A 25,387-nucleotide genomic window follows, 5' to 3' on the forward strand; every position below is an offset into this window, starting at 1 on the left:
CTTCACCAATCTGTCAGGAAAGAAAATTTTCCTAATATCCAATCTAAACCTCCCCTGGTGCAACTTCAGGCCTCATTTCCTCGTCTCATGACATGTTCCTTTGGAGAAGAGCCCAGCACCCACCTCAGCACAACCTCCTTTCCGGGAGCTGCAGAGAGTGATGAGGTCTCCCCTCAGCCTCCTCTTCTTCAGGCTGAACAGCCCCAGGGCCCTCAGCTGCTCCCAGAGCCCCTGTGCCCAGGACACTTCCCCAGCTCCATTCCTCTTCTCTGTACATGCTCCAGCCCCTCGATTACTTTCTTGTACTGAGGGACCCAAAACTGAATGCAATCAAACTGACTGTCTCATAGCAATGCAAGAGGAGCTTAATTCCAAGCACCACTCATACTGGAAGCCTTAACAGAGTAAAAGCATTATCTTCCTAGCTAAGAAACAGGTTTTTTTTTTTTTAACATGAGATCTAAAACCAATGTAGTGTCTGTTAAGGAAAAGGAATCACAATAGAAATCTCTATTTAACATTTCTTACCTCACTCATTTCCAGTTTATCGGTATCTTGCTGGGGACTCATTCCCTGATCAGAACTTCTCTCTCCTTCTGTATCTTCACTGAGCATATCTTCTGCTTTATCAATAATATCTTTCATTTGTTCAATAAATGTCTCTTTTTCACTTGGCAATATGAATTCATTCTCTACCTGTAAGGTCACATCAAAATAAAGAGGGAAACAGTAATGTTTTGATTAGTGCCCCATTCCACAGCTATCAGGAAGCTTGGTTAATAAATGCACGCACAATAAATTGACTGAAGCAACGTGGTGTGTTAGGAGACTGCACGCAGCCACATCATCAAGACTTACCATGTACGTAGCAATTTCCTCTGGCGCGTCACCATCCAAATCAAACTTAAAAGTGACCATTTTGTGATTGTGTGTTTCAAGCTGGCACTCCACCATCTTATCCCCTGTGTTACAAACCTGCAGGCAAAGGTGAACAACAGTTATTTCAGGTACAGCCAAAGGAACCCAAATGTTACCCTCCAAGGGGTTGCACTTGCATTTAATATGGTCAGTTTGGGTCTGCTGGACTTCTCCTGGCGTGAACGAGCCCGGGTAGACTTCTTATGTTTCTTTGAAGACTTTCCTTCTTGTTTTCCACTTCCTAGGGCTCCTTCAAAGCTGTCACTCATCTCCTTACCTGAAGTAACATCTGGACTCATGTAGCTTTGTAAGAGAAAGGAAAAAACACCCAAAATAAAACCACCATCCTACACGATGGAGTTATGCATAGATAAGACACAAATCTGCAACTGCACATCTGCACTCTTTTTGCCCAAACTGAGCCAGCAACTGAAAGAAGGTGAAGGGAACTACTCCAAGTCATGCACGCACTCTAGCTAACACACCTACCAAGAAATGACCTCTACCGATACCACAGGGAAAGTCCTGTCACTATATATCTATTTATCCCCCTAACCCCTTCACTTCAGCAACCCTTACAGTCCCTCTCCTAACGCCACAAGTTCCTGTTTTCCTAAAGTCCAGTCTTCTCAACTCTTGCCCGCCTGTACTCACAGCAGAAGGTCTAAACAGGGCCAGTTTATGTTTGCTGGAAATGGAGGAAAAGAGTAAAAAGACAATACAGCAATCCCTAAGAGACTGTCTCTCCTCTCTCCATTAACATAAGGCAACCAGATCTTGCCTTCTTCAAGAAGTTCTCAAGGATCAGAAATCCCACCATATCCAACAGGACCAGCCAGCCACAGTATATTATTTTTAGAAACAGAACCAGTAGCTCCTAACAATCTTATTGCAATATGACATGTGCGGAAAATGCCAACATGCAAGTAATTTGCAGGACACTTTCAGAGGTTCATAAAAACCTTGTCAGGAAGGAACCTTGTGAGGCCATCTGGCTTATTCACCACTCCAAGTTATGATCAGCTCTGTTAAATGCAGCCCTCACAGAGGCTTGTGTAAACTGACCTGTGAGGTTTCATAACCTCGCTCAACCATTTATTCCTGTGTCTGTTTAGCCATATAGGTAAAAAAAGAATTTAGGTCTAAGCTATGGAGTCCTTTCTTAAATTTAAGGTTTTTTCCTTCTTGTTCCACATCAGTTGCACAGAACAGCTTATTCCCTTTGCAGCTACCTTGCACGTGTAACTGGCGTGTTAGGAAAGCAAAGATGTTTTGTCCATCACATCTTTGCTGCAATTGTCAGCCATTTGATTCACGTGCTGTTACCCTCCACACTACTTTTCCGCGCACGGAAAAGAAAGCCCTCCCTCTGTGACTACAGGATTTGTGCTAACTTGTGCTCTCCGTGCTGCTGCAGACATAGCAGCCAGCTTTCCAAACACAGCCCTGGAACAGAACAAACTAGAACTCTAACGATGACTGAAAATTTGTGTCTTTCTACAACAGGATAGACAAGTTTTCTGTAACTCACTTGTAGCCAGAATTAAGCTATAGGTGTAAAAAAACCAGATTTCTTTCTCCATGCTGTGCTTAGGATGAGAGGAAATGGCCTCAAGTTGTGCCAGGGGGCATTTAGATCAGACATTAGGAAACATTTCTTTGCTGACACAGTGGTGAAGCACTGGCAGAGGCTGCCCAGGGCAGAGGTGGGGTCTCCATCCCTGGAGGGGCTCAAAAAATATGTGACTGTCGCACTTTGGGTTGTGATTTCGTAGGCACGGGAGTGTTGTGTTGATGATTGGACTGGATGATCTTAGAGGTCTTTTCCAACCTTAATGATTCCATAATTCTACAATTCTAAAAGAAGCAAATTCTTGGGTAAAAGAGGTTCCATTTTAAGGCTGTGGGGTTGCATTAACTTGCCTCAGGCTAACTTTTTTGGAGGGGGAGAATGAGAACAGTAAGAGAGAGGGGTCTTCAAAGTTCATAAACTTAACTCGTCTGCTCAGGAAAACACAAAAGGGTCACTCAAATCCTAACCCCAAGGCTTTATAATCAATAGGGACAAACTTGGTGTTGGCTCCTGGAACAGGTAAGGCTTTCAGCTGCTTATGAGTACACCCTGCTTGTATCCCCCTTATCCAGATCCACAGACAAATCTGGCTCACTGCTGGTGCTGAAGCAGGAGCTGCAGCACGGGGAGTGGAGTCCTGTACTGTCTGCTCAGCCCCTCTCCCGCCCAGCAGCAAGTCTTCCTCTCCAGGGCTCTTTCTCATTGCTTCCTCCAAAACTAGCTCCTTCCCCTTCCGCTTTTAGAAAGATGCAGATGAGGGCTGGCAAGAACTGAGATTTGCTTTTGTTTCTGAGGAGTGCTGACAATGCTCTGGGGGGGATACTTCCATCCTTAGCATTACTAGACTGGAGCGTGAGTTCATGCCCTACAAAACCACAGCACTTGTAAAGACACCTTTGAGTGGCTCAACATACAACTCTCACCGATTCACCATTCCCTTTCCCATAGCTGGGGGTGATCATTACGGAAGGTGATACAGGCATCTCAGTCTGCTCCCAGTGAATGAACTATATACCCCATTCTATCCCAGTTATACAGATCCAACAGTATCCAAAGCGAAAAGAAAGCTGTTGTACATACGTCAAAGCTAGGAGGCAGCACCCAAACCACAGAATTAAAAGAGTCGGTGGGGTCAAAATAGCCACACTGCACAGAGAACATTTCTCCCTAAACATGCACCCTTTCATCTCCTCCTGGTCAGCTCCTGCTGCTCTTCTCTCCACCAAGGCAAAGGCTAAGCATTTGGCCCAGCCTTGTAAAGAGAGAGAGCACAAAGAGCCCCGGCAAGAACACATTTCTTATGCCAAAGAGATGATAACGATACCTTTCACAGCTCTGTGACAGACTCTGAAGTTTGTCCTGTATTGCCTGCTCCTAAAATGGAAGAAAAAGTCATTTAAGTAAATGCATCATGTTGACAGATGAAAAACACCCTCAAGAAAGGGTTTGCTGTTGAGACACCAGTAATCGCAAAACAGTCTGGTTAACCAGTTCTTGGAACTCAGGATACAATAAACATCCCATCTTACCCCCCCCAGCATTCTGTCCAAAGCATCGATATCTGTGCACAACCACTTTTTAAGGCAGAGCTGCTAATCTGTCAGGTCCCCTTTGCTCTCTCTAAAATAGAAGAGGTAGTGAAAGAAATAAAACAGTTCTTACCGGGACAGAAAAATGCAGGACAAATTCACATCAAAACCTAACTAATTTTATTTTTTATATAAAGTTTTGACTGGATATAAAGTATGAGCTAAGTTGCTTCATTGCTCTGTATAGTTTCCTGAAGTAGGTGAAGGATTTTCATTGTGAAAATTTCTGGGGGATTTACAAATAAAAGATGAAAAATTTAAACCAGTGCCCTCACATCCCATCCTCTCGCTCTCTACACAGTAGAAATATTTCCTACAAGCCTTCCTCTTTGCTGGTTGTAATGCTAGGACAGACACTGACAGCAGGACTTACGCATCAGGTAGAATTTGTGATGGTGATGCTACCAGTCCTACTGAACAAACCCCACATATAGCAACACAGAAACACACTCCCGAGCATGTATATAACTTATGTATATACACACATGAAATATATTCATAAATATATAAAAATATTTTTATATTTATATGTATTCTTATATATTTTCAAACACATGTCTATAAAACCCTTCTAAAGACACACAGCCAGACAAGCCCCTTGGCTATCATCACTACATCTTAATGCCAAGAGTCGGTAAACTGGCGAGAAAAGCCCAGCGGTTAAGCAGTCCCACTGCTCATCACTTCCAACGCCACACAAATGCCGTGCCAAGCCCAACTGCAGCTTCAAAGAAACTATAAAATTAATTAACAGTGAGAACACAGACATAACGTATCCAGATTTTAGTAATGCACTTAATCGAGTGACCAAGCGCCTTACAAAATCTCATTTGCCTGATCAGTTCAGATTGGTTATGACGGGAGTGCTGCCACACACCTGAACGAAAGACAGAGATAAAAGCGATATGGCAAGAGAAGCAACAAAGCACAGTGTTTTGACTATTATAAAGATATGAAACTCCTTTTACACCTAAGAAAACCTGAACAATAGATGTCATAAAACCAGCATGTTCATCAATTTGACCATCCTATGATACCAAATTGATTTCCTAAGTTCAAGGAGAGAAGGCAGTTAACTTAAATGAAGTTAACCAACAGTGATAAAATGTTCCTAGAGAGATGACACGTGTCTCGGTCGGCAGGGAATTCTCAGATAATACAGGACAACTTGTACCTCCCATATCACACTGCACACTAACAATGAAGGTGACTCCTATCTCCAGAATCTCCGATGGGATGGACCCAGCACTGAGGGCTGTAGCCTTGGCATCAGCATTGATTCTGACATGAGCTGTGCACACAGAAAAAAGGCACCTGGAAGAGAAATACCTTGAGCAAGGGATATGCCCGACACAGCCCGGCATTACATGGGGAAGCACTAGAAGCGGGTGCTACCATTCCTGCCAGATCCCGCCTGGAGGATACAGAAATTCACCAGGAAGCATCCTGCATTGCAACAGGAATATTTTTTTTTCAAGAACTAGACAGCCACTAAAAGGGCACGGAAAATGGGGAACTAGAATCTAGTTTTAGCGTAAGCAGCATCCTTACTGAACATCTGGGAGAGGAGTTGCTCCCAAGCAACAAGTGAAAGGATGAAATGGCTTCAAGCTGCGCCAGGGGAAGTTTAGATTGGATATTAGGAAACATTTCTTTACTGACAGAGTGGAGAAGCCCTGGAGGAAGGTAGAGTCTCCATCCTTCAGGGGTTCAAACAATGTGTAGCTGTGGCGCTTTGGGACATGGTTTAATGGGCACGGTAGAGTTGGGCTGATAGTTGGACCGGATGAGCTTAGAGGTCTTTTCCAACCTCGTTGATTCTAGGACTCTATAAAATTCTCTAACGAAATCCATAAGCTGGACTGTGCCATAAAGGCACACAGCAACTGCATGAAAACATGGATTAAAAAAAAAAAAAAAAAGATTTAGTTTGAAAAGATGGAAACTATTCCTTTGGGAGGAAAGGTAGCTCAGAACAGCTTCAAGAGCAACAATTCTGAAAGCAGAATTGCTGAGGGACATTTCCATTCAGTGGTGGAGAGCAAATTAGACTTATTTACTTTGGTACAGATGCCAAACTCTTTGTTTTGCTTTGCTTATGGATATCTATAAAAGAGTTGAAGAGAAGGAAATGTTCTGTGACATTCTGTCAAAGCCGAAGGTTAATCAACTATGGGAGTGGAAAGAAAAGTCAAAATAGCAGCCCGGATGAACTGACAGTTTTATAAAGAATAAACTCTGTCTTGTTTATACGATCACTGAGAACTGGGAATGCCTATGAATATACGAAGAAAACAAATCCCAGGGCTAGACTAGAATTCAAGTGATACAGGAGGATACAGTACTGAATGAAATGGGAGTAAGGCTCAAGCTGAGGAGCAGAAGCAGCTTTCACACAGTGAAGAATCAGATTATGAAACAGTTTCTTAAGGCAAATGATGGTTGGATGCACAAGTGCTTAAGACATTTAAAACAAGACTGGACAAAACACTCATGAAACACTACAGAACAGCTTCCTACTGACCCACAGCACTTAAAGTAACTTCTGCCTCTGTGTTTGTGCTCAGCTATGGACAAAAAGGTACTTAGTTCACGTGTGGCTGTGACACTTGGGGACGTGATTTAGCAGCCACGGTGGGGATGGGCTCACGGTTGGACACGATGAGCTTAGAGAGCTTTTCCAACCTTCATGATTCTGTGATTCTGCTTCTTCACTACTTCAAGGAGATGTTTCATAAGATACAACACGCAGCTTCCAGATTCATTTGAAATAGCCTGTTATTTGCTGACCCAGAGCACTAGATCTAGGACAAGCGGCTCTGTGTACTGAGAGGGGATAATGGGCTCATTATTTCACAAAGCAATAAGAAAGAAAGCGAGTTTCATGAGTTACTTTGGAGGAAACAGCTCTACCTCTTGAGATGTCTCTGTGACTGCCTGGACAGCGGAGCACGGAGCTGGGACTTGCGGACCCAGCAGCTGAGAAATATCGGGCTGAGGCTGCAGCAGAGCAGAAGGCTGAAGAGGCAGACAGGGATCTATGGGGACGGGTGGACTAGCTGTAGCAAGGCTGCCATGGATCTGGGAAATGCCTTCCGGAGCAGTGCGGGGAGGTAACAGTTCAGGCTGCAACTGCAAAAGCGGTGACATGACTATTGAAGGTTGCGCAGGCAGCACCTGGGCTCCAGCTTCCAAAGCAAACTGAGTGTGTCCAGTCATCTGCTGCAACACAACAGACAGCTGTTAAAACAAAGCACTTTGGGGCTTACAGGGCATGGTACTAAAGCCACTGGGGTTCAGGGAAAAGGATTGTAGTCCTGCAGAGAGTTGCACGGTTTCTGCTTCGAAGAATTTAAACTTGCTTTGAAATGACCAAATAAAAATCTAAAGGCTCTTCACGTACAATTATGACAAGCTGGGTATTGCTCAGGTGCTATTTAATTTGCAGAAAAAAAAAGTCACTTTTTGCTAAGAAATTAAAATCTTACATTGTGAATTCCTTGTCTTGAGTTGCTCTGCTTTCAATGAGCATCCCGCAACGTTCATGCAAAGAAAAATATACTCTCCCCATAATCTCAATGAGAATTTTTAATAGACCACACAATAACTCTTATTTACTGACTGTATACCAGGGCCTTACAGAAAACATTGCTTTCCACTTAGTCTAAACATTTAAGCTGAAAGAGGGGAGATTGAGATGAGATCTTAGGAAGAAATGTTCTCCTGTGAGGGTGGGGAGGCCCTGGCCCAGGTTGCCCAGAGCAGTGGTGGCTGCCCCATCCCTGGAGGGGTTCAAGGCCAGGTTGGATGGGGCTTGGAGCCCCTGATCCAGTGGGAGGTGTTGGAACACGGCAGGCGGGTTGGAACTGTATGGGCTTTGAGGTCTCTTCCAGCCTAAACCGTTCCATGACTCTATGACATGATTTAAGACATAACTTTACTCTTGATGATATAAGCACCAAGACTTCAATCCTGCGAATGATTCCTTGTGTTATGCACACAGGAAGTTTCATTTATCTCAGTGGATTTTTCCAGTGCATTAAAGTAACTCGGGTGCCCAAGCGCTTTATGGGAACTGGGCCGATGTGATCAGATGCCAACTACCTTAGAAACCACGTTGTTATTCTGCATAACAGGTTTTTTAAGCTGCCCATTTAAGAACTGAACATTCTCCTTTTAGGTACATCATGTATTTTTCCATGAGGACTGAGCTTGTGAGAAGAGGAAAAAAAGGAGAGATAAGAAAATATGGAAGAATAAAAGCTTTTTAGAACTAATTTTTGCTTTTTTAAAGTATCATCGCTTAAAGATTTAGACTATTTGGAGACTATATTAAAAAGATTTCAAGACTCATCTGAGAACTAGGCCACGCAATTTTGTTACCGCATGCTCTCTGCAGATTCTGGATATGAGCCAAAATTATCTGTCCAGGTTTTAACCTGGATCAAAATAAAGCCATTGTGTGCTTTGGAACACAGAACAGTTACATGACTTCCTAAGCGCAGGCCGTTAGATTAGTGACCGTGGTGTGTATTGCAGAAAAGCAGGGAATTTTGGTTTTAAAATCTTAAAAATAAGTCACAAAATGTCTCAATGTATAATATACCTGGGCAAAACCAAATTCAGGGGTGCCAGGCATCAACTGCCAGAACAGCACTGCACTGGAAAGCCTTTACGTGGAGAAATACCTCGCCAATACCTCACAGGTGTCCCTGGAACTGAGTGATCTTTAATGTCCCTTCCAACCCAAACCATCCTGTGATTCTATGATGAAAAATGTAGAATGATGAGGTTTTTAATATCCCTCTGCACTTGTCCATTTTGCTTGTAATAGCTCTTTTTCAGCCAAAAAAAAGCCAATTATACAGTTCTTTCATATATGTTTGATAGACAATGACAGTGTCAGGACTGTTTGGGAATATCATTTCTCCAGGCTTGGCGTTCGCTGTGTCCGATTCAATTCCCTCTGAAGCTGTTGGGAGCTCAGCGGTAATGGCCTTGGGCTCTGTCTTGTCTATATTATCATAGTATTTCTGTACCAAATACACAGCTGAAGAGAGGAATTTAAAAGTTCTATGTCCTACTTTGAAGATGCCATGATATGGCAGGCTGAAATGGGATGTTACAACTTTTAATCAATATGTTATAGCAAAGTGATGCAGTAAGAACACAGGTTTTCAAGAATGCTATTATTAAGAGATCGAGTGCTCTCTCCTGCTTCGGTCAGACTGTGATTCATGTTGTTGTATCACAGATATGGCAATAAAAGTATTTACAGACTCTTTCAACAAGCCCTGAGGCAGTTCTCAGCAGTGCTGATACCAGACGCTCCATTTTATGCTTCATTTAATTTATGGGGCAAAGGGCCCACAGACAGAATTCCTCCTGTCCGAGACCCCCTCTATGTAGTTTTCTGGTGTCATTACTGACTGTTCATTTCCCTTTACTGTGTTAAAGAAGTTCTACATCAAAACATCTCTACCAGTTTGCTCGCTTGTGCCTGCTCACCCATTAGTGCACAACAGCCAATGTACGCATCATGCGCAGATGGGAGTGAAGGCACCAGCGAAGCTGCCACCACGGCTCAGCCACAGAACGACAGCTCACGCTTCCTTCATACTTGAGATGGGAGAAGGAAGAGGGAATTCAAAAAGCACTCATCTTTTTATTTTCCAAAGATTATTCCCTACATCCCCTTGATATGGCATCAAGCTGCACCAGGGGAGGTTCCGATTGGACATTAGAAAAAATTGCTTCACTGAAAGGGTTCTCAGGCACTGGAACAGCTGCTCAGGGAGGTGGTGGAGTCCCCATCCCTGTAGGTGTTTAAAAGACGGATAGATTAAGTGCTTGGGAACCTGGTTTAGTAATGGACAGGTATGGTTTGACTTGATGATCTCAAAGGTCTTTTCCAATCCAGGGATTCTATGATATTTACGTGTCCCTGCATTAAGACCTTCCCTGCCCCATCTGACCTCACAGGAACCACCTCCAGAACTAGGGTCAAGAACTTAACAAGACATGTTAAGATCAAGGAAAAAACCTCCCCACTGTGTGTTTCCAAGGCAGCAAGTCCCAGGAATGCCTGTGCTCAGCCACCACACTACGGTCCAGCATGGACACAGCCCCACACTCTGCAGATTACCTGGTGAGCAGCCCCTGGCGCACAGAGAGGCTGTTCGGAAGGATGAATAACACTCGGCTGCAGCGACTGAGCGGGTGGAGGTTGCTGCAGTTGGGACACCGCCTGCGTGCTCTGACTGTGATGGGGAGAGGGCGCATCACTCTGAATGATCTGCTGGAAGGTGGTCTGGTACATCTGCTGCTGGGGCAGTGGGGGCACCCCGGGATGTGGCGGCAACGTCGGTACCCCCGGCGGGGCCACGGCAAGCAACGGGATTGTCGCAGCTGACATGTTTGGCACAATTGTTTGGCAGGGCAAGACCAAAGAAGCCACGGTAGTGTGAGGCAGATTGACCGCCTGCATGGGGAGGGCAGGGGAGTTGGGGGCCATGGGCAGAGTGGGGTTCATGGGCAGGCTGGGTAAAATCACAGCCGGAGCAAAATACTGCGAGGGAGCAGGGATAGGGGGCACATTTGCAGCAGGTATGTCAGGGAGGTTTGGAGGAAGGCTGTCAAGCCCTGCCAGAGGAGTAATTGCAGGAATGACAGGAAACTGAGGAATCTGAAAAAAAAAATAATATCGTATAAATTGAAAGTGCCTTCACTGATGGTACAAAGCAGTTTCATCACCATACAAGTACATAAAAACACCCATGCCATGATAATAATTACGTCTGCTTGTTAATTAATTCCATTAATTTCCTGAGGTTTACAAACAGCAATAAAATCTAATTATTCTTAAAATCCTTAGTAAAAGAGAAAAGAATTTCCTTTTGTGGTGATGTTTTTATACCTTAGAAGCTTAAAACTATTTCTAACTCTAGTTTGAAGCCTTCGAGCAACATCCTAATTAAAAGCTGCTTTCATCTGAACAGAAATCAGACCAAAATGCAAAACTCTCATGCAAAATTCAGCAGGACAATTGAAACTCCTTGTCTTTAAACAGGTTGGCTGCAACCCAGGCACCACGGGAGATCCCACAAAAGAGTTTTCACAATCAGAATCTCCAGTGATGTGGCAGAATAACTACCCTGTGACCATGGAAGCAGCTCGCTTCGTCTCTCTGGTGCAAGTTGCTTTCCCGGCCTGGTGGCTGTCACCAGCAAACACACCAACAGCACCGCCAACCCCTTCCAGGGTGAGGAAAGGGTCCAGCCCTGCTGCTGGAAACAGAAACAGTGCTGAGAGCCAGGGAGAGGGGTGGGGGATGACTGGGAAACATGGTGGGTCAGAAACAGAAAAAAAATGGGCAACTCCTTGTGTTCTTAACGCCACGATGGGGAAGAGAATTTGCCATAGGGAAAGGCACAAATAAATAAAAGTAATTTTTGCAATTTTGTAATTGCCATCAAGTGAATTCTCTAGGCACGACAAAGGGTAACTCCCTAAGAGGACTTTTGCTTCACAAAAACAAATAGCAAAGAAAAATACTGGAACTGGGAAAAAGCTATATTCTTACAGTCTAAATAAACCGGTACACACCCAGAATAGCCACACAAACCTGCAAATCATGTTAATTATTAGCTGGAATGCTCTACTAAAATGGATGCACTCGCACGCAGTTTCAAAGCTGTTACCTGGGTCGGGGCCACTGGCGGAAGCTGCGGCACGGTTGAGATCTGCAGGGGTTTTAGCGGAGTGCTGCTGGCTGCCACCTGAGAGGTCTGCGGCTGGTACTGCGGCAGGAGATGGGCTGCGGGCTGCATGGGGCAAACGGGCTGGCCGGCCAGCACCTGCTGCAGGGAGGCCTGCTGCGAGATGGGCGGCTGCTGCACAAGAAAGGCACAATAAAACAAGGTTAGAGCCTGTGGATCCAGTGGAACCTTGACAAGCTGGAGAAGTGGGCTTGTGAAAATCTCATGAAGTTCAGTAAGGTGAAGTGCAAGGTCCTACACCTGGGTTGGGGCCACTCTCAGTATCGATGGAGACAGTGCGGAGAAAGGAACGAGAGCAGCCCTGTGGAGAAGGCCCTGGAGGATGAGAAGATCAACATGAGCCAGCAATGTGTGCTCACAGCCCAGAAAACCAACCATATCCTGTGCTGTATCAAGAGAAGCGTGGCCAGCAGGGTGAGGCAGGGGATTCTGTCCCTCAACTCCACTTCGGCAAGACCCCACCTGGAGCCCTGGACTCAGTTCTGGAGTCCTCAGCACAGGAAGGACATGGAGCTTGTTGGAGTGAGTCTGGAGGAGGCCACAAAAATGATCAAATGCCTGGAGCACCTCCCGTCCGAGGACAGATGGAGTTGGGGTTGTTCAGACTGGAGTACAGAAGCCTCCAAGGAGACCTTAGAGCAGCTTCCAGTACTGAAAGGGGGCTTATAATAAGGATGGTGAAAAACTTTTCAGCAGGGCCTGTACCAATAGGACAGGGGGTAGCTGTTTTAAACTAAAATAAGAGAACTTTAGACTAGGTATTAGGAAGAAAATGTTTATGCTGAGGGTGGTAAAACACCGGCCCAGGTTGTCCAGAGAGGTGGCAGATGCCCCATCCATCCCTGGAGACATTCAAGGTCAGGTTGCATGGGGCTTTGAGGAACCTGATCTGGTTGAAGGTGTCCCTGCTCACTGTAGGGGGTTGGAACTGGATGACCTTCATGGCCCCTTCCAACTCGAACCATTGTATGATTCTGTTATGGAAGAAGCTGTTCACTGGACACAGCCACCCGCTTCTCTTCTCTAGTTCAAGTGACACAGTCAGAACAGAACTGTTGGTTGGTGTGGGGATGGTTTCTAGAAGAGAAGAACCCTCCTACTTTAAACATTGTACAAGACACTATGTTTGAAATATATTTTAATGTAAGATACATTACCTGAAAAGACAAGTTCTAATTGTCTTGGAAAGGTTATTTGCAATGACTCAGCCTCTTTAATCCCAATGATTGTTCTATTTGGCCCTGTAAAACCCCCACCCACTGACTTTAAAGGTCCCTACTATGCAGATTAGGCCCAGCTAATCTTGGCATTCAAAAGCTGACTAGAGAATGCAGCAGGCATTGGAATACACAACACTAAAACACAATAATTATAGTAAAAGCTGAATCTGAGCTACTTCTGAGGGGCTGTAGTAATAATGTGGCAGCCAACAAAGCAGTTTTACCCTTCAAGGGAAAATAGTGCTCCACTGACCTGACAGATTCTCTATAAAACAACATAAAATAAAAAGCTGCATTAAAGCTGAAAATACTCAGTAATAAACTTTCACATCTCCCATGCTATTGATATCTCCTTCACTTCCACTAATTAATGCTGACAGTACTTTTAAAACATCTTTTGTTCCAGAAGCACCATGATTGCTCTGGACTGACCTGCTTGGGACCATGGGACTGACTGCTTCACCTGGGCTCTGCAGCACCTGGAACCTAACATCACACCTGATGCTCCAAATATTAACCTTAAAATGAATAGAATCATAGAATCATGGGCTGTCCTGAGTTGGAAGGGACCCACAAGGATCACCAAGCCCAACTCCTTGACAACCCCAACATTCACACCGTGGGGTTGAGAGCGTTGGCTAAAGGCTTCTGGAATATTGTCATGCTTGTTGCCATGACTGCTTCCCTGGGAGCTGTTCCAGTGCTCCACCACCCTCTGGGGGAAGAACCTTTTTCTAATGTCCAACCTAATCCTGCTCTGATGCATCTCCTTGCCATTCCCCTGGGTCATCAGATGGCCAAGCATTATAATCTTTCATCTACATCACCTCCACCATAAATCAGTATGGTAATATTTTGTTCTGCACTTTTTAGTGACAGGATTCTTCAACCAGAGTTTTTAGATAATAATATAATAGAAATGTAGAAAATATATCAACCAAGGAAGTTGCTGTCCACCTCTAAACAGCTAAAATTCAACCATGGCTGGTAGGTTTCCAAGACAAGGATCAGTGAACAAGTGTATCTGGCGACTGGTTTTGATTGTCCAGGGCCGAATGCACCAAATGCTCAAGACATGCTGTGGACAGCACTGCACAGCTCTTCACAGCACCAGCAGCGTTTACCTGTCCTGTCTGAGTAGTCATTTTGCCACATTACACAAAAAATTAATGGCATGGCTTTATATTGCACTTTTTGCTATTCCAGGCTTTGGGAAAGCAGGGGTGTTTACTCAATTAAAATCCCAAACGGAAGGGAACAGCAATGCTGATGCAATCTGGTGATGAGACAGAGCGAAGTGGCAAAGATGGACCCCATCTGCTGGTGCAGCCCCTGCTCAGCCCCCAGTATGAGCTCTGCTCCACCAGCCTCCTCCGCTCTGCAGCACTGGGACTCCCATGCCATGCCCGACCCGACCTCTGGAGCATCAACACGAGCACGCAGCCGGGGCTGGGCTGGAGCTCATCAACCTGGCCAGCACACAGAGCGAACTCAGCTATCTCGGCATCCCTGGCTGGGTTAATCTGCAGCTCAGACAGGCTGCCCACAGATAAGTGGGATTGAGCATGCTGACACAGGCTGCTCAGCCACCTTCAGCTTGAGAGGACACTGCGTTAAAAGCAGAGCAATAGTGCTCACGGCACCAAGAAGCTTCTTTAAGACTCCATTGTCAATTCAATTTGTGTTTTACAAAATGCTTGTGAATTGGATGAAGCATACGGAGGGGAAAACACACAAATGAATTATATTAACTTTGCCTCATTTAAACCTTAACATTAGAATATTAATGTTAATTATAATACTAATAAATTTATACTTTACATTATAAATACAGCTACCCAAATTGGGGAAAAAACCCCAAGGCGATATGATATTGTTCCCATGTCTCTGAGCCATCAGTGACTATTCACACAAGATCAATACATTCCATTCTGTTACATGAATTTTTTCACCCTAATTTCCCATGCTTTTGCTGAGCTGCCCTACTGCTCATTTACTGCAAAGACTGCAGATCTCCACTGCTCAGAGCATCACGCCCAGAGACTCTGGGAACACCAGACCTACTTCTGTCTGAGGCACACAGGTGCTCTGGGACATTCTGCACAGAAACTTTATCATCTTACCTATTTCTGTAATAACACTTTAAAAATGAACAAGTTGTCCAGAGCAGTGGTGGCTGCCCCATACCTGGAGGGGTTCAAGGCCAGTTTGGATGGGGCTTTAAGACACCTGATCCAGTGGGAGGTGTCCCTGCCCATGGCAGAGGGTGGAACAGGAAAGGGCTGTGAGGTCCCTTCCAACCCAAACCATTCCATGATTCTGTGAAAAGTTTTTTATTGGGCTTCCTGGTCGGATCAGAAAACAAAGACAGGCCAGTTATTAAATCTAGACTAGGAGGAATTATTTCAAGAGGCAGCAACACTGTGAGGAAAGGGCAGGTGAAAGAATTGAGCAAGCTGGGCAAGCATCCTTTTCCAAACTAGCGTTCACTCAGAGAAAAATAGACTACAGATTTTTGAACTGTTGGCATCCAGCTCCAGGGCCACTAGAGAGATCTGCACAACTGGTGAGGTCCTACATTTTTAGAAGTGTCAATTTTTTGGCTGACAGAACCGTGAATATATCCCTGCCCAGCAGGAAAAAACCCTGCTATATGGAAACCCTTCACATCTGTTTTTCAAGGAGAGCAAATTAAGTTGTTCTTACACCGATACTTTCAGATAAATAAAAAAAAAAGAACCTGGTGAGGCAAACATTGGTAACTGAAAAGGTTTGGAGAGGTAGGATACACACCAGTCACAGAGTATACAGACACTCCCCAGCCCTGTCAACAGTTTCTACTGAAGGAAGCCAAGCTTTTGGTAAAAGAGGGCTTTTGTGAAGACCTTTAAGGAACACGGGTTTTAGGGGAATTTGATCACTCAAAGGGCACAAAGAATTATTATTTGGAGACAATTCAGAGGGAGACAGACTCTTTGCTTGGAAGAAAAAGCTACTTGGCTGGATGTCTGTACTGGACTGTATTTATCATGTGTGCACAACTCAAAAAGCAGCATCGACGAGGGTTCATAGACAATGGACAGCAGACAGCAGTCCCCTTCAAACCTTTTAGAAAGGAGGTGCCAAATAATGATGTAAAATTAAAAAAAAATCTTTCATCTTTAGGGACCAAATCATACATTGAATTCAATGCAAGGCTTCAAGCCAATGCTCTTAAGACACAATGGCATTGAAGAGAAGTCTCAAACCACATCAAGACATTCCAGGGTATCACACAATGATTGTCCTCAAGCCCATTCCACTTCTATCCCCTAAACCAAACACGCCCTGCCCCATCCCTACATCTCTCAAGTGGCAGTTTAATAATTTCAGACACCTAGAACTCATTACAGGAATGGGTTGAAGCAGAGCACGGGTGAGGAATAGGATGAGAAAGGCAATAGCCAAGCTCTTACCTGCTGGCTGGCCAGCACCTGCTGCCCCAGCGGCAGAGAGGCGACGGTGGTGGGCTGGACGACGGGGAATGGCATCGCCGGCTCCTGGTAGTGCTGAGGCCTCTGGGACACCACCGTGGGCGCAGTCTGAACTGCAGGGAGGCCAGGCTGTGGGAGGGAGAGCATGGCTTTAGAGAAGACTCATCCTCACGCCAAGATCCTCTACAACTGTTCATCGGGAATACAGCTGCAAGTGAGTAGTCTACACAGTACTTGGTTCAAACCAGAGGGAGAGAAAAATATGAAAAATTATCTGCAAGGAATGGAGAGTTGATCTGGACATGTGGAAACAGGTTGGCAAATTCCAAGTAAGACAACCAAACTGCATTGCATTTCTTTCTGGAAGTGGGTGTGCAGATCAGTAAAACCACCCTAAGCACAAAAACAGTGACTGCAGTTACAGCAACAGCAACACCGTGAACCGGATGGAACAGAAATTTATCCTTACAAAGATTTTTTTTACCATTTCATAATTTTTACCTTAAATCTTAAATCTGTCCTAATTTTTATCTTAAAAAGCAGGCAATATACTTAACAGAGATGACAAGAAAACCAACTGAGAAATGAGAAACAAAACAGCAGTAGAAGTAAGAAAAACTAAAATTTAGGTAAGGTTTGTAACAACAGCAGTTCTCTAAAATGTCAGCTGAAAGGAGATAAATTTACAATGAATGGTATGACAGACGAAGGTTCCTAAGCCTACAAAGAACCTACTACAGCTCGAGATATGGGCTTGTTATCTCAGTAAGTAGTCTCCCAGATAAATACAATGATATTTTTCTTCTTGAAAATGAAAGGTTTGAGTCAGACTTTTGTTTCCTGTGTTTGTCAAGATTTTCAAACCTTGGAACTTCTGACCTAGATTATGGAAGAAGGAAAAAAATAAGGAAACCCCATCAGCAAATAAAAGGCTATGAGCAATAGATAAAGAATAAAGGTGGTTATCTTGCCAAACTCTCAGTCATGAAATGAGTAATGCATTTAGACTAAAATTACTGAAAACTATCAGTGGACAGTATGAGTCTGCTCTAAAAGAGTACGCTGTACAGCTCAGTTTAATAAAAAATTTTGCTTAAGATGGATTGGGAGCAGCCCTGAAGAGGACTTAGGGTGCAGGAGGGTGAGAGACTTAACATGAGCTGGCAACGGGCGCTTGCAACCCCGAGAGTCAAATGCATCCTGGGCTGCATCCAAAGCAGTGGGGCCAGCAGGTGAGGGAGGGGATTCTGCCCCTCTGCTCTGCTCTGGTGAAACCCCACCTAGAGCCCTGTTCTGAGTCCTCAGCACAGGAAGGACATGGAGTTGTTGGAGCAAGTCCAGAAGAGGCCACAAAGATGATCCGAGGGCTGGAACACTTCCCATACAAGGACAGGCTGAGAGAGTTGGGGTTGTTCAGCCTGGAGAAGAGAAGGCTTCAGGGAGACCTTAAGGCAGCTTCCAGTACTGAAAGGGGCTCCAGAAAAGCTGGGGAGGGGCTCTGGATGAGGGAGGGCAGGGACAGGACAAAAGGGAACATTTTTGACCTGAAAAAGGGGAGACAGAGATGAGATCTTAGGAAGAAATGTTTCACTGTGAGGCCCTGGCCCAGGCTGCCCAGAGCAGTGGTGGCTGCCCCATCCCTGGAGGGGTTCAAGGCCAGGTTGGATGGGGCTTGGAGCCCCTGATCCAGTGGGAGGTGTCTCTGCCCATGGCAGGGGCTTGAAACTGGATGGGCTTTGAGATCTCTTCCAACCCAAACCATTCCATTATTCTATGTGCCTGTTAAGTGTTTTATTTAGAGCTGTTAAGGCAGTGGTTCAGATTAACAATTGAGGAAAGATGCATCCCAGCAGATGGATAAGAAAGGTCATTCCCACAGTGGAGAGAGCTGGTGACAGATGCTAAGGATGAATTTTTTTCCTCCAGTTAGAGTCACGTTTCCACCCAAAATATAGCTCAGAATTCCTTGCGGGAAATATAAGGTAAAGCGAGGGAAGAAGATGCACTTCCTAAGTATGTAGGGTAAATCCAGATTGATCTTGAAAAATCTTTGGTCTTTGATTTTGTTTCGTCTTAAGTCAAATGGGATGAAACACACAAAACCCCTTAACCAACCCCATCAGTACTGTTTTTTTCAGCAGACAGGTTTCTCTTGTTACTTGGCACAGCTGCAGTCCCAGTGTGCTCTCCTATAGTGGCGTTCTGCCAGCGCACACCTCACCCCAGGGCCAGGACAGTTCAGGCACATTGGCTGCTCCACCATCAGAGGATTTGGAAGTCAGAATGCTTTCTGCAACTCCTGCAGACCTAATGGGAGAAGAACTGGTCTTTGGCTAATTGTGTATTAAGATTAATGTAACAGAGGCAGGTCTACATCTCTGACATGTGCCCTACTGATTCAGGGGAGAGGCTGAGAAACTGTTTTCTGGGAGTTGTCTACTGTGGGAGCAAGTGCCTTCAGCAGGCATGTTTGACATGTTTTAAGGGGAGGTTCAGATTTCATATCAGGAAAAAGGTCTTCACAGAAAGGGTTCTTAGGCATTGGAATGGCTGCTCAGCGAAGTGGTTGAGTCCCCATCCCGGGAAGGACTTAAAAGACGGGTACAGAAGGTGCTCAGGGATCTGGTTCAGTAGTGGGCAGGTACAGTTGGATCGATGATTTCAAAGGCCCATTCCAACCAAAAGATTCTATGATTCTATGATCTTGGCCAGGCTGAAGTAAACATGCTATGTGAGTCTGGTGAAGCTGCTGAGGAACCATCAGCTCTACAGTGTTTGCAGAGGTTCTCAATGCTATCAGAAGCGATGCACTTGCTTCCTCTTATCTAGTCTGCATTTTCCTCTCCTGGTTCTTGGGGAAGAGATGTTGCATTTGGTGTCAAAGTCATGTCAGGGTCACTGTTGTGGCGAAAAGCAGTGCGAAAGCTGCCTGCCAGGCGTAAACGGGTGCAGGCTGGAACTGGAATACAGCGCTGCCACAGCTTCTGAAGGACATAACACATTCATGTTGTGGAAGCACCTGAAGATTTATGTTGCTTGCATGTGTTTGTTCTTGCACCAGTAGTTCCATTAATTGCTTTAGGCCAAGGTCACAACATCATGAAAATGGGAGCAAGCATGGATAGCTGACTGGGCTACCAGTGCCTGATTTTGGAGCTTCAGTAACGTACACATTGCCCTCTGTGAAAGATTAAATCCAAACTCAGAGCCAGAGAGGCAGTGACTGGATCTTTGACCTTTGTCACAACTGAGAGAAGCATCTGACCCAAGAGGCTCTTGAACAAATGAAGGAACAATAGTATCTGGCTCTATCAACAGTGAACAAACCCACACAGAACAGTTCTCAAAGACGTGCGTGAGTTTAAAACTAATAATTGCAAAGCTACTAATGAAGTTCAGTGACAGCAGACTGAAAAGAAGCTTTTTTACTGAAAGTATGACAGCATTTCTTCAGAACAGCAAATACAGACACACACCACCTCTCTATATTTCTGACAGCTCTTGGTCAGGAAGTGCAGGGATAGGGTGAAGGGGAATGGGTTTCAGCTGAAAGAGGGGAGATTGAGACGAGATCTTAGGAAGAAATGCTTTGCTGTGAGGGTGGGGAGGCCCTGGCCCAGGTTGCCCAGAGCAGTGGTGGCTGCCCCGTCCCTGGAGGGGTTCCAGGCCAGGTTGGATGGGGCTTGGAGCCCCTGATCCAGTGGGAGGTGTCCCTGCCCATGGCAGAGGGTGGGACTGGGAGGGCTTTGAGATCCCTTCCAACCCAAACCATTCTATGATTCTATTCTATGAATCTATCTACTTAGCGCGTGTTTCAGATGAACAAGAAATGTATCGCTAAGCAAGTCACCATTGGCAGAGCTGAGTGAGGAATACACAAATCAAGCCATGGAATCCAGATCTACTGAAAATAAGAGGAGAAACAAGCCGTTAAGTACATCTAGGAAATAAAATTATTTGGAAAAGCTGTAGACTTACTACAGAGGGCTGCTGGTAGTGCCCCAGCTGCTGGAGGCTATGGGGCACAGCCTGGCTCTCGCTCAGAGGTGGGCTATACACCCGCTGCATAGCAGGAGGTACTGGGTCTGGCAGGGATGAGTAGATGACGCTTTGCTGGCTGCTTTGGGAGTCTGAATAAACAGTGGACCCCTGACCACTGTCAAAGGTGCTGTCAGCTGAAAGAACAATATTTCTTATTAAAGCTCAACAATTCCAAGTGTTCAAGTAATGACTTTAGAGCAAGGTCAAACACTGCTTTACGTAATCAGCATTTTTATCACCCGAACCCTCTCCATTATATAAATAAACTATACAACACAAATGTTATTTTCTACAAAAGGCACACACTGCTGCTCTTAAGCCAAAACCCATCCCCACGGATTTCTGTGCCTGAGGATATTTTAGGCACATTGATATTTCCTTTAAAGGGCACAAGTTTGACATTAGGAATTGTGAACATTTATAGATTTTATCAGATGAAAGAAAAGGAAACCCCAGTTGTCACAATCATAGCACATCATGGAGTCTTTTACAGTCAGATCTCCCAGGATGCACAGACTTCAACACTTTTTTTTTCATTAGTAGCACTGAAAATTACAAAACTCTTAGAATTGTATCCTTTATTAGTTCAGCAAATCATATCCTACTTGAGTATATAGCAATAGCTCAACATGAAGAGCAGACAACAAAACAATCTGCAGTTTTGCAGTGATTCAGAAGTACCATTTAGAGCTCTGTTGGGGTTTCTCTGTTGGGGAGGCCCTGGCCCAGGTTGCCCAGAGCAGTGGTGGCTGCCCCATCCCTGGAGGGGTTCCAGGCCAGGTTGGATGGGGCTTGGAGCCCCTGATCCAGTGGGAGGTGTCTCTACCCATGGCAGGGGTGGGACTGGATGGGCTTTGAAGTCCCTTCCAACCAAACCATTCTGTGATTCTATGATTCTCAGGCAGAGCATTGGCCCAGCCAGTCTGCAGAATTGTCCAGCTATGGGTACTGGGCAAGCATTGTATCTTTTCTCAAACAGACATACATCTTTTAAATGAACCATTGATTATTACTGATTTAAAAATGTCTTTTCACAACTTTTGAAGCCTGTAAAGCGCAGGAACCCAGCTCTTCTTGAGAAATGAAATGAGACACACGAGACTGTAGCTGTGAGCATCCAACAGACGCTTAGCTTGGAATAGGATGTAAAACTCAAAACTGTAAGAGAACTGTACCACAAATACAAAGAAAAAGTTTAAATTACAGCTAATTTTAAATGCTTTTTTTTTTTTTTCCGACACTTCATCTTCTCTTTTTTCTGTATTCCAAGTAAGGTTTTACTTATTTGGCTTTTAAATAACAAATTACTTTTTAATAGCACCAGCGATGACATTTCAGTACTCACAAGCCATTCTCCCAACTGTTCTTTTGCAAAACTGAACTCCCCTCTATATTTATTCGGGTCATTTCTAAAAAGAATCCACATTGGCCCTACTCTAAGAAGGTGAGGATTGCTGCCCCAGACACACTTCCATTTTATTACAAACAATGATTTAATACCAAGTATTGGTTGAAAGTTGAGGAGGAGTAAGAAATATACTGGAGGGGCTATGTTTAGTATAAAAGTCTGCCAACTCATGTGCAGTAGAGCCATAGGAGCCTCATTGTGCCATGAGTCATAATTATGGTGTTTCTCAAAGGAATTGGATCGCATGAAGTAAGTCTATAATCCAAAAAAATAAAATTATATCGATTTGCTTTCAGAACAAAAGCTCTGTAAATACTGCAATATTCTGAGTGTTACGAAATATGGCCATCTCATATTGTTTAAAGGTTTGTTTCCTTACAGATGCATACTTGGTTATTTTGCTATTCAAAGCAGGCCTCTATAGCAATTTATACAACACCTGAATTAAAGCAGCAGCTGTCTCGCTGCTAAAGATAATGCATCTTTGGTTTAAATATGCCTACGTAAAAGTCCTGAACAGTAAGCCACAAAATATATGATAATATTTTAATAGCAAAATACGTATATCAGATTTTATTGAGAAAAAGAGAACTCACATGGAATTTCAAGTTTTCCAAGCTCAAAAATATCCATCAACATTTCCTTCAAGATGTTTAAAAGTATAAAGAGAGTAAGATTTCAAAACCAGTAAAAAAGGTTGATTTTAGGGACAAGTTATTTAGGGAAATAAACCCTCTACTCCCTCACATTGTGCTGTTTGCTGGAGATGGCTGATGCTCAGAAATAAAATGAACAAACAACAAGGTCTGCAAGCAAAGCCAGGTAGTTTCTTATTCAGAAATAGATCCAAATCAGGAGATGTAAATCCACTTGCCTTGAAATCGCTCAGTGATCACTTTGGAATCAGTCCCCAGATGGATGAATGAGAGCAAGCACCTACATTGCCGTGCCACAAAAAATATCAAACAATTTCCTTGCTGCAAGACCATGAGCTCAAGACAAAATAAAGAGCTGGAAGGTGTTCCTGCACCTCCATCGAGACCCCAACAAGCTGGTACTTCCCACAAGTACCCACACAAATGGGGAAATTTTCCCACAATTCCCACAAATTGGGGAAATATTGAATTCTGTCACATAATATCCATAATTACATCACGTAATATTCCATCCATTTAGGCGGATTTTGTTTTTCTGCTGTAGACCTTTGCCCAGCTTCACAAAAAACTTCACACAAGGCATCAGGAGTAACCAGCAAAATACCAGAAACTGCAGCTCTTGGGTATCAGCAAGGTCTGCTGTTGAATAAACATCTCCACATTGCTAATGTCATTTGAAAAAGCTACCAGTCACTCTGACCAGTCTGGTGCCGATTCAACTTCTGTGGGCTCTGAATTTGAGTTTCACACAAATTTAGTGTTGATCCCACCACCTGGCACATAAAATGTGGGGTTTGTGTCTAGCAGCAGGTCTTGCTTTTCTATTTACAAATATATTACTTTTTCTGCATTTATTGCTGAAGGAGAAGCTATCTCTATATAAAATAGTTTAAATAAAAACTTTGCATCTTTCAAATTTGTTACACATCCGTCTGGGGTGCACACGTTCTTGAAGCTACTTTGCAAAAACGTGCACAGTGCTCATCTCATTGTCAATTCCTACCCTTGGACATTCATCACCACGTGCATGCAAACCCAACACAAGACTTACATGCAACAGATGTGGCGCTGGTGGGCAGGTTTTGCTGAAAGGGATGCTGATCGGCCTCAGGCTCCTCCGACTCCGACAGGACATGGTGACCAGTGTGAGAAAGGTAGGTGACCTGGACCTGCTGCGCATGCGGCATCTTTGACTTCTCCAGACTTTCAGAGTCCCGACGTTCCTCCGACTGCATTCTAGGCCAGATTCGTTCTCTTCTCCATAGTATTAATGCTACTCTGTCACGTATAGACTTCGCAACTATCTTGAGATCGTTTTCATGAAAAAATCCAGAGTCAATCTACAGAGGAGGCACAAACTTAGCAAGACCACATGTGCGTGGATGTGCATGCTTATTATTGAAATATCTTCCTAATGGAGAAAACATCAGTTTGAAATAACATGGATTACATTTATTCCTCACAAGAACAGGAACTCAAGAGCTTTGCAGGGTGTTTTTTAACAAAACTTCTATCCCTAATGCATTTTAAAACAACAATATGTAATTTCTAAGACCTGAATATCTAGTTGGTCTGTTGATTCACCAGTGTATATCTACTGAGAAGAGGAAAGCACGTTTAACTGCAAGTTTAATGTATTTTAAAACAGCGTTTTGTAATTTCTAAGGCCTGAATATATATCCGGTCCACTCATCCACCAGTTAACACCTACTGAGAAGGGAAGAGCACGATTAACTGCAAATTTAATGCATTTTAAAACAACAACTTCTAATTTATAATACCTGAATATATATCAGGTCCATCTATTACCACTAAACATCTGTTGAGAAAAGAACAAGTTTAACTGCAAATGGGTCCCCTTTTTTATTGTTTCAGGGAAGACCAACAGAATAGTCAAAAGAGGAAAAATATCTCTGAAAAAAGCTCTTTGAACAGTGTAATTGCCCCTACACCAGAATTTATTACCTTAACCTTTCCAGTGTGCAAAGTTCCCCAAACTGCTGTGCTAGAGATGTAAGTCATGAAGGAAAAGGCGCTAAAAGAATTTTCTCTCAAATTAACTTCTCTTAAATGGTAAAGTCAGCCAGTACTGATTGACTTCTATAAAGAAAAAGCCTATCGCAGGGTCAAATGCAGACTGCTCACGTTTGACTTGAAAAGGGAACTAGGCTTTCTCAGAACCCAAGTCCTCAACCTCAACAGATAAAATGGAAATTGATCTTCGTGCTCTTTGTTTGCATAATCTCCTACAGCACAGGGCATGAATGTTAGTTGAATAATGACCTACCAGAGATTTGCCTGCTTTCCCTACATTCTGAACGTGCACACTCTACAGATTTGCAAGCACATGGAGGAAATCTGGAGGGTTTCTTTGCTCTTGCCCACACACAAGACAGTTTCACAGCTTAGATTTTTGCTGTTTAAAATTAATAGGTACAAAGCAGCTTAAACTACAGCTGCAGATGGATATGAGTATTTTCCACTGCCTCTGCTCTTGGATATTACTAATGTTCCTCAACTGATGGTCCAGCAAATGCCAACAACAGGAGGGAGTTACTTGAGACAAGAATCGCAAAAGACGAGAGAACCTTGTATGGTGTTAACTAATGTGCTAGTCCTACTAACTGTAGATCCTTCGTGACATGAGCTTAACAGGAGGGCACTGAAAACCTGGCACATGAACAACTTTTGTTAAACAATTCTTACTCCTGCCAACAATTCTTACTCTCCC

General features: G+C 44.0%; 1 protein-coding gene across 1 annotated transcript in view; it reads right to left on the bottom strand.

Annotated features, from left to right (window-relative positions):
* WNK2 (WNK lysine deficient protein kinase 2) overlaps positions 1–25,387 on the bottom strand; it is a 136,052-nt gene that overhangs the window by 42,373 nt on the left and 68,292 nt on the right. The window contains 10 exon segments of the mRNA XM_054076422.1: positions 529–696; positions 859–975; positions 1,056–1,221; positions 3,816–3,865; positions 6,994–7,302; positions 10,226–10,765; positions 11,781–11,972; positions 16,534–16,680; positions 20,530–20,726; positions 23,708–23,996. Coding sequence (XP_053932397.1) covers positions 529–696; positions 859–975; positions 1,056–1,221; positions 3,816–3,865; positions 6,994–7,302; positions 10,226–10,765; positions 11,781–11,972; positions 16,534–16,680; positions 20,530–20,726; positions 23,708–23,996 — 2,175 coding nt within the window.

This window comes from Cuculus canorus, chromosome 11 (assembly GCF_017976375.1).
Source record: "Cuculus canorus isolate bCucCan1 chromosome 11, bCucCan1.pri, whole genome shotgun sequence".
In the NCBI taxonomy this organism is placed as follows: domain Eukaryota; kingdom Metazoa; phylum Chordata; class Aves; order Cuculiformes; family Cuculidae; genus Cuculus; species Cuculus canorus.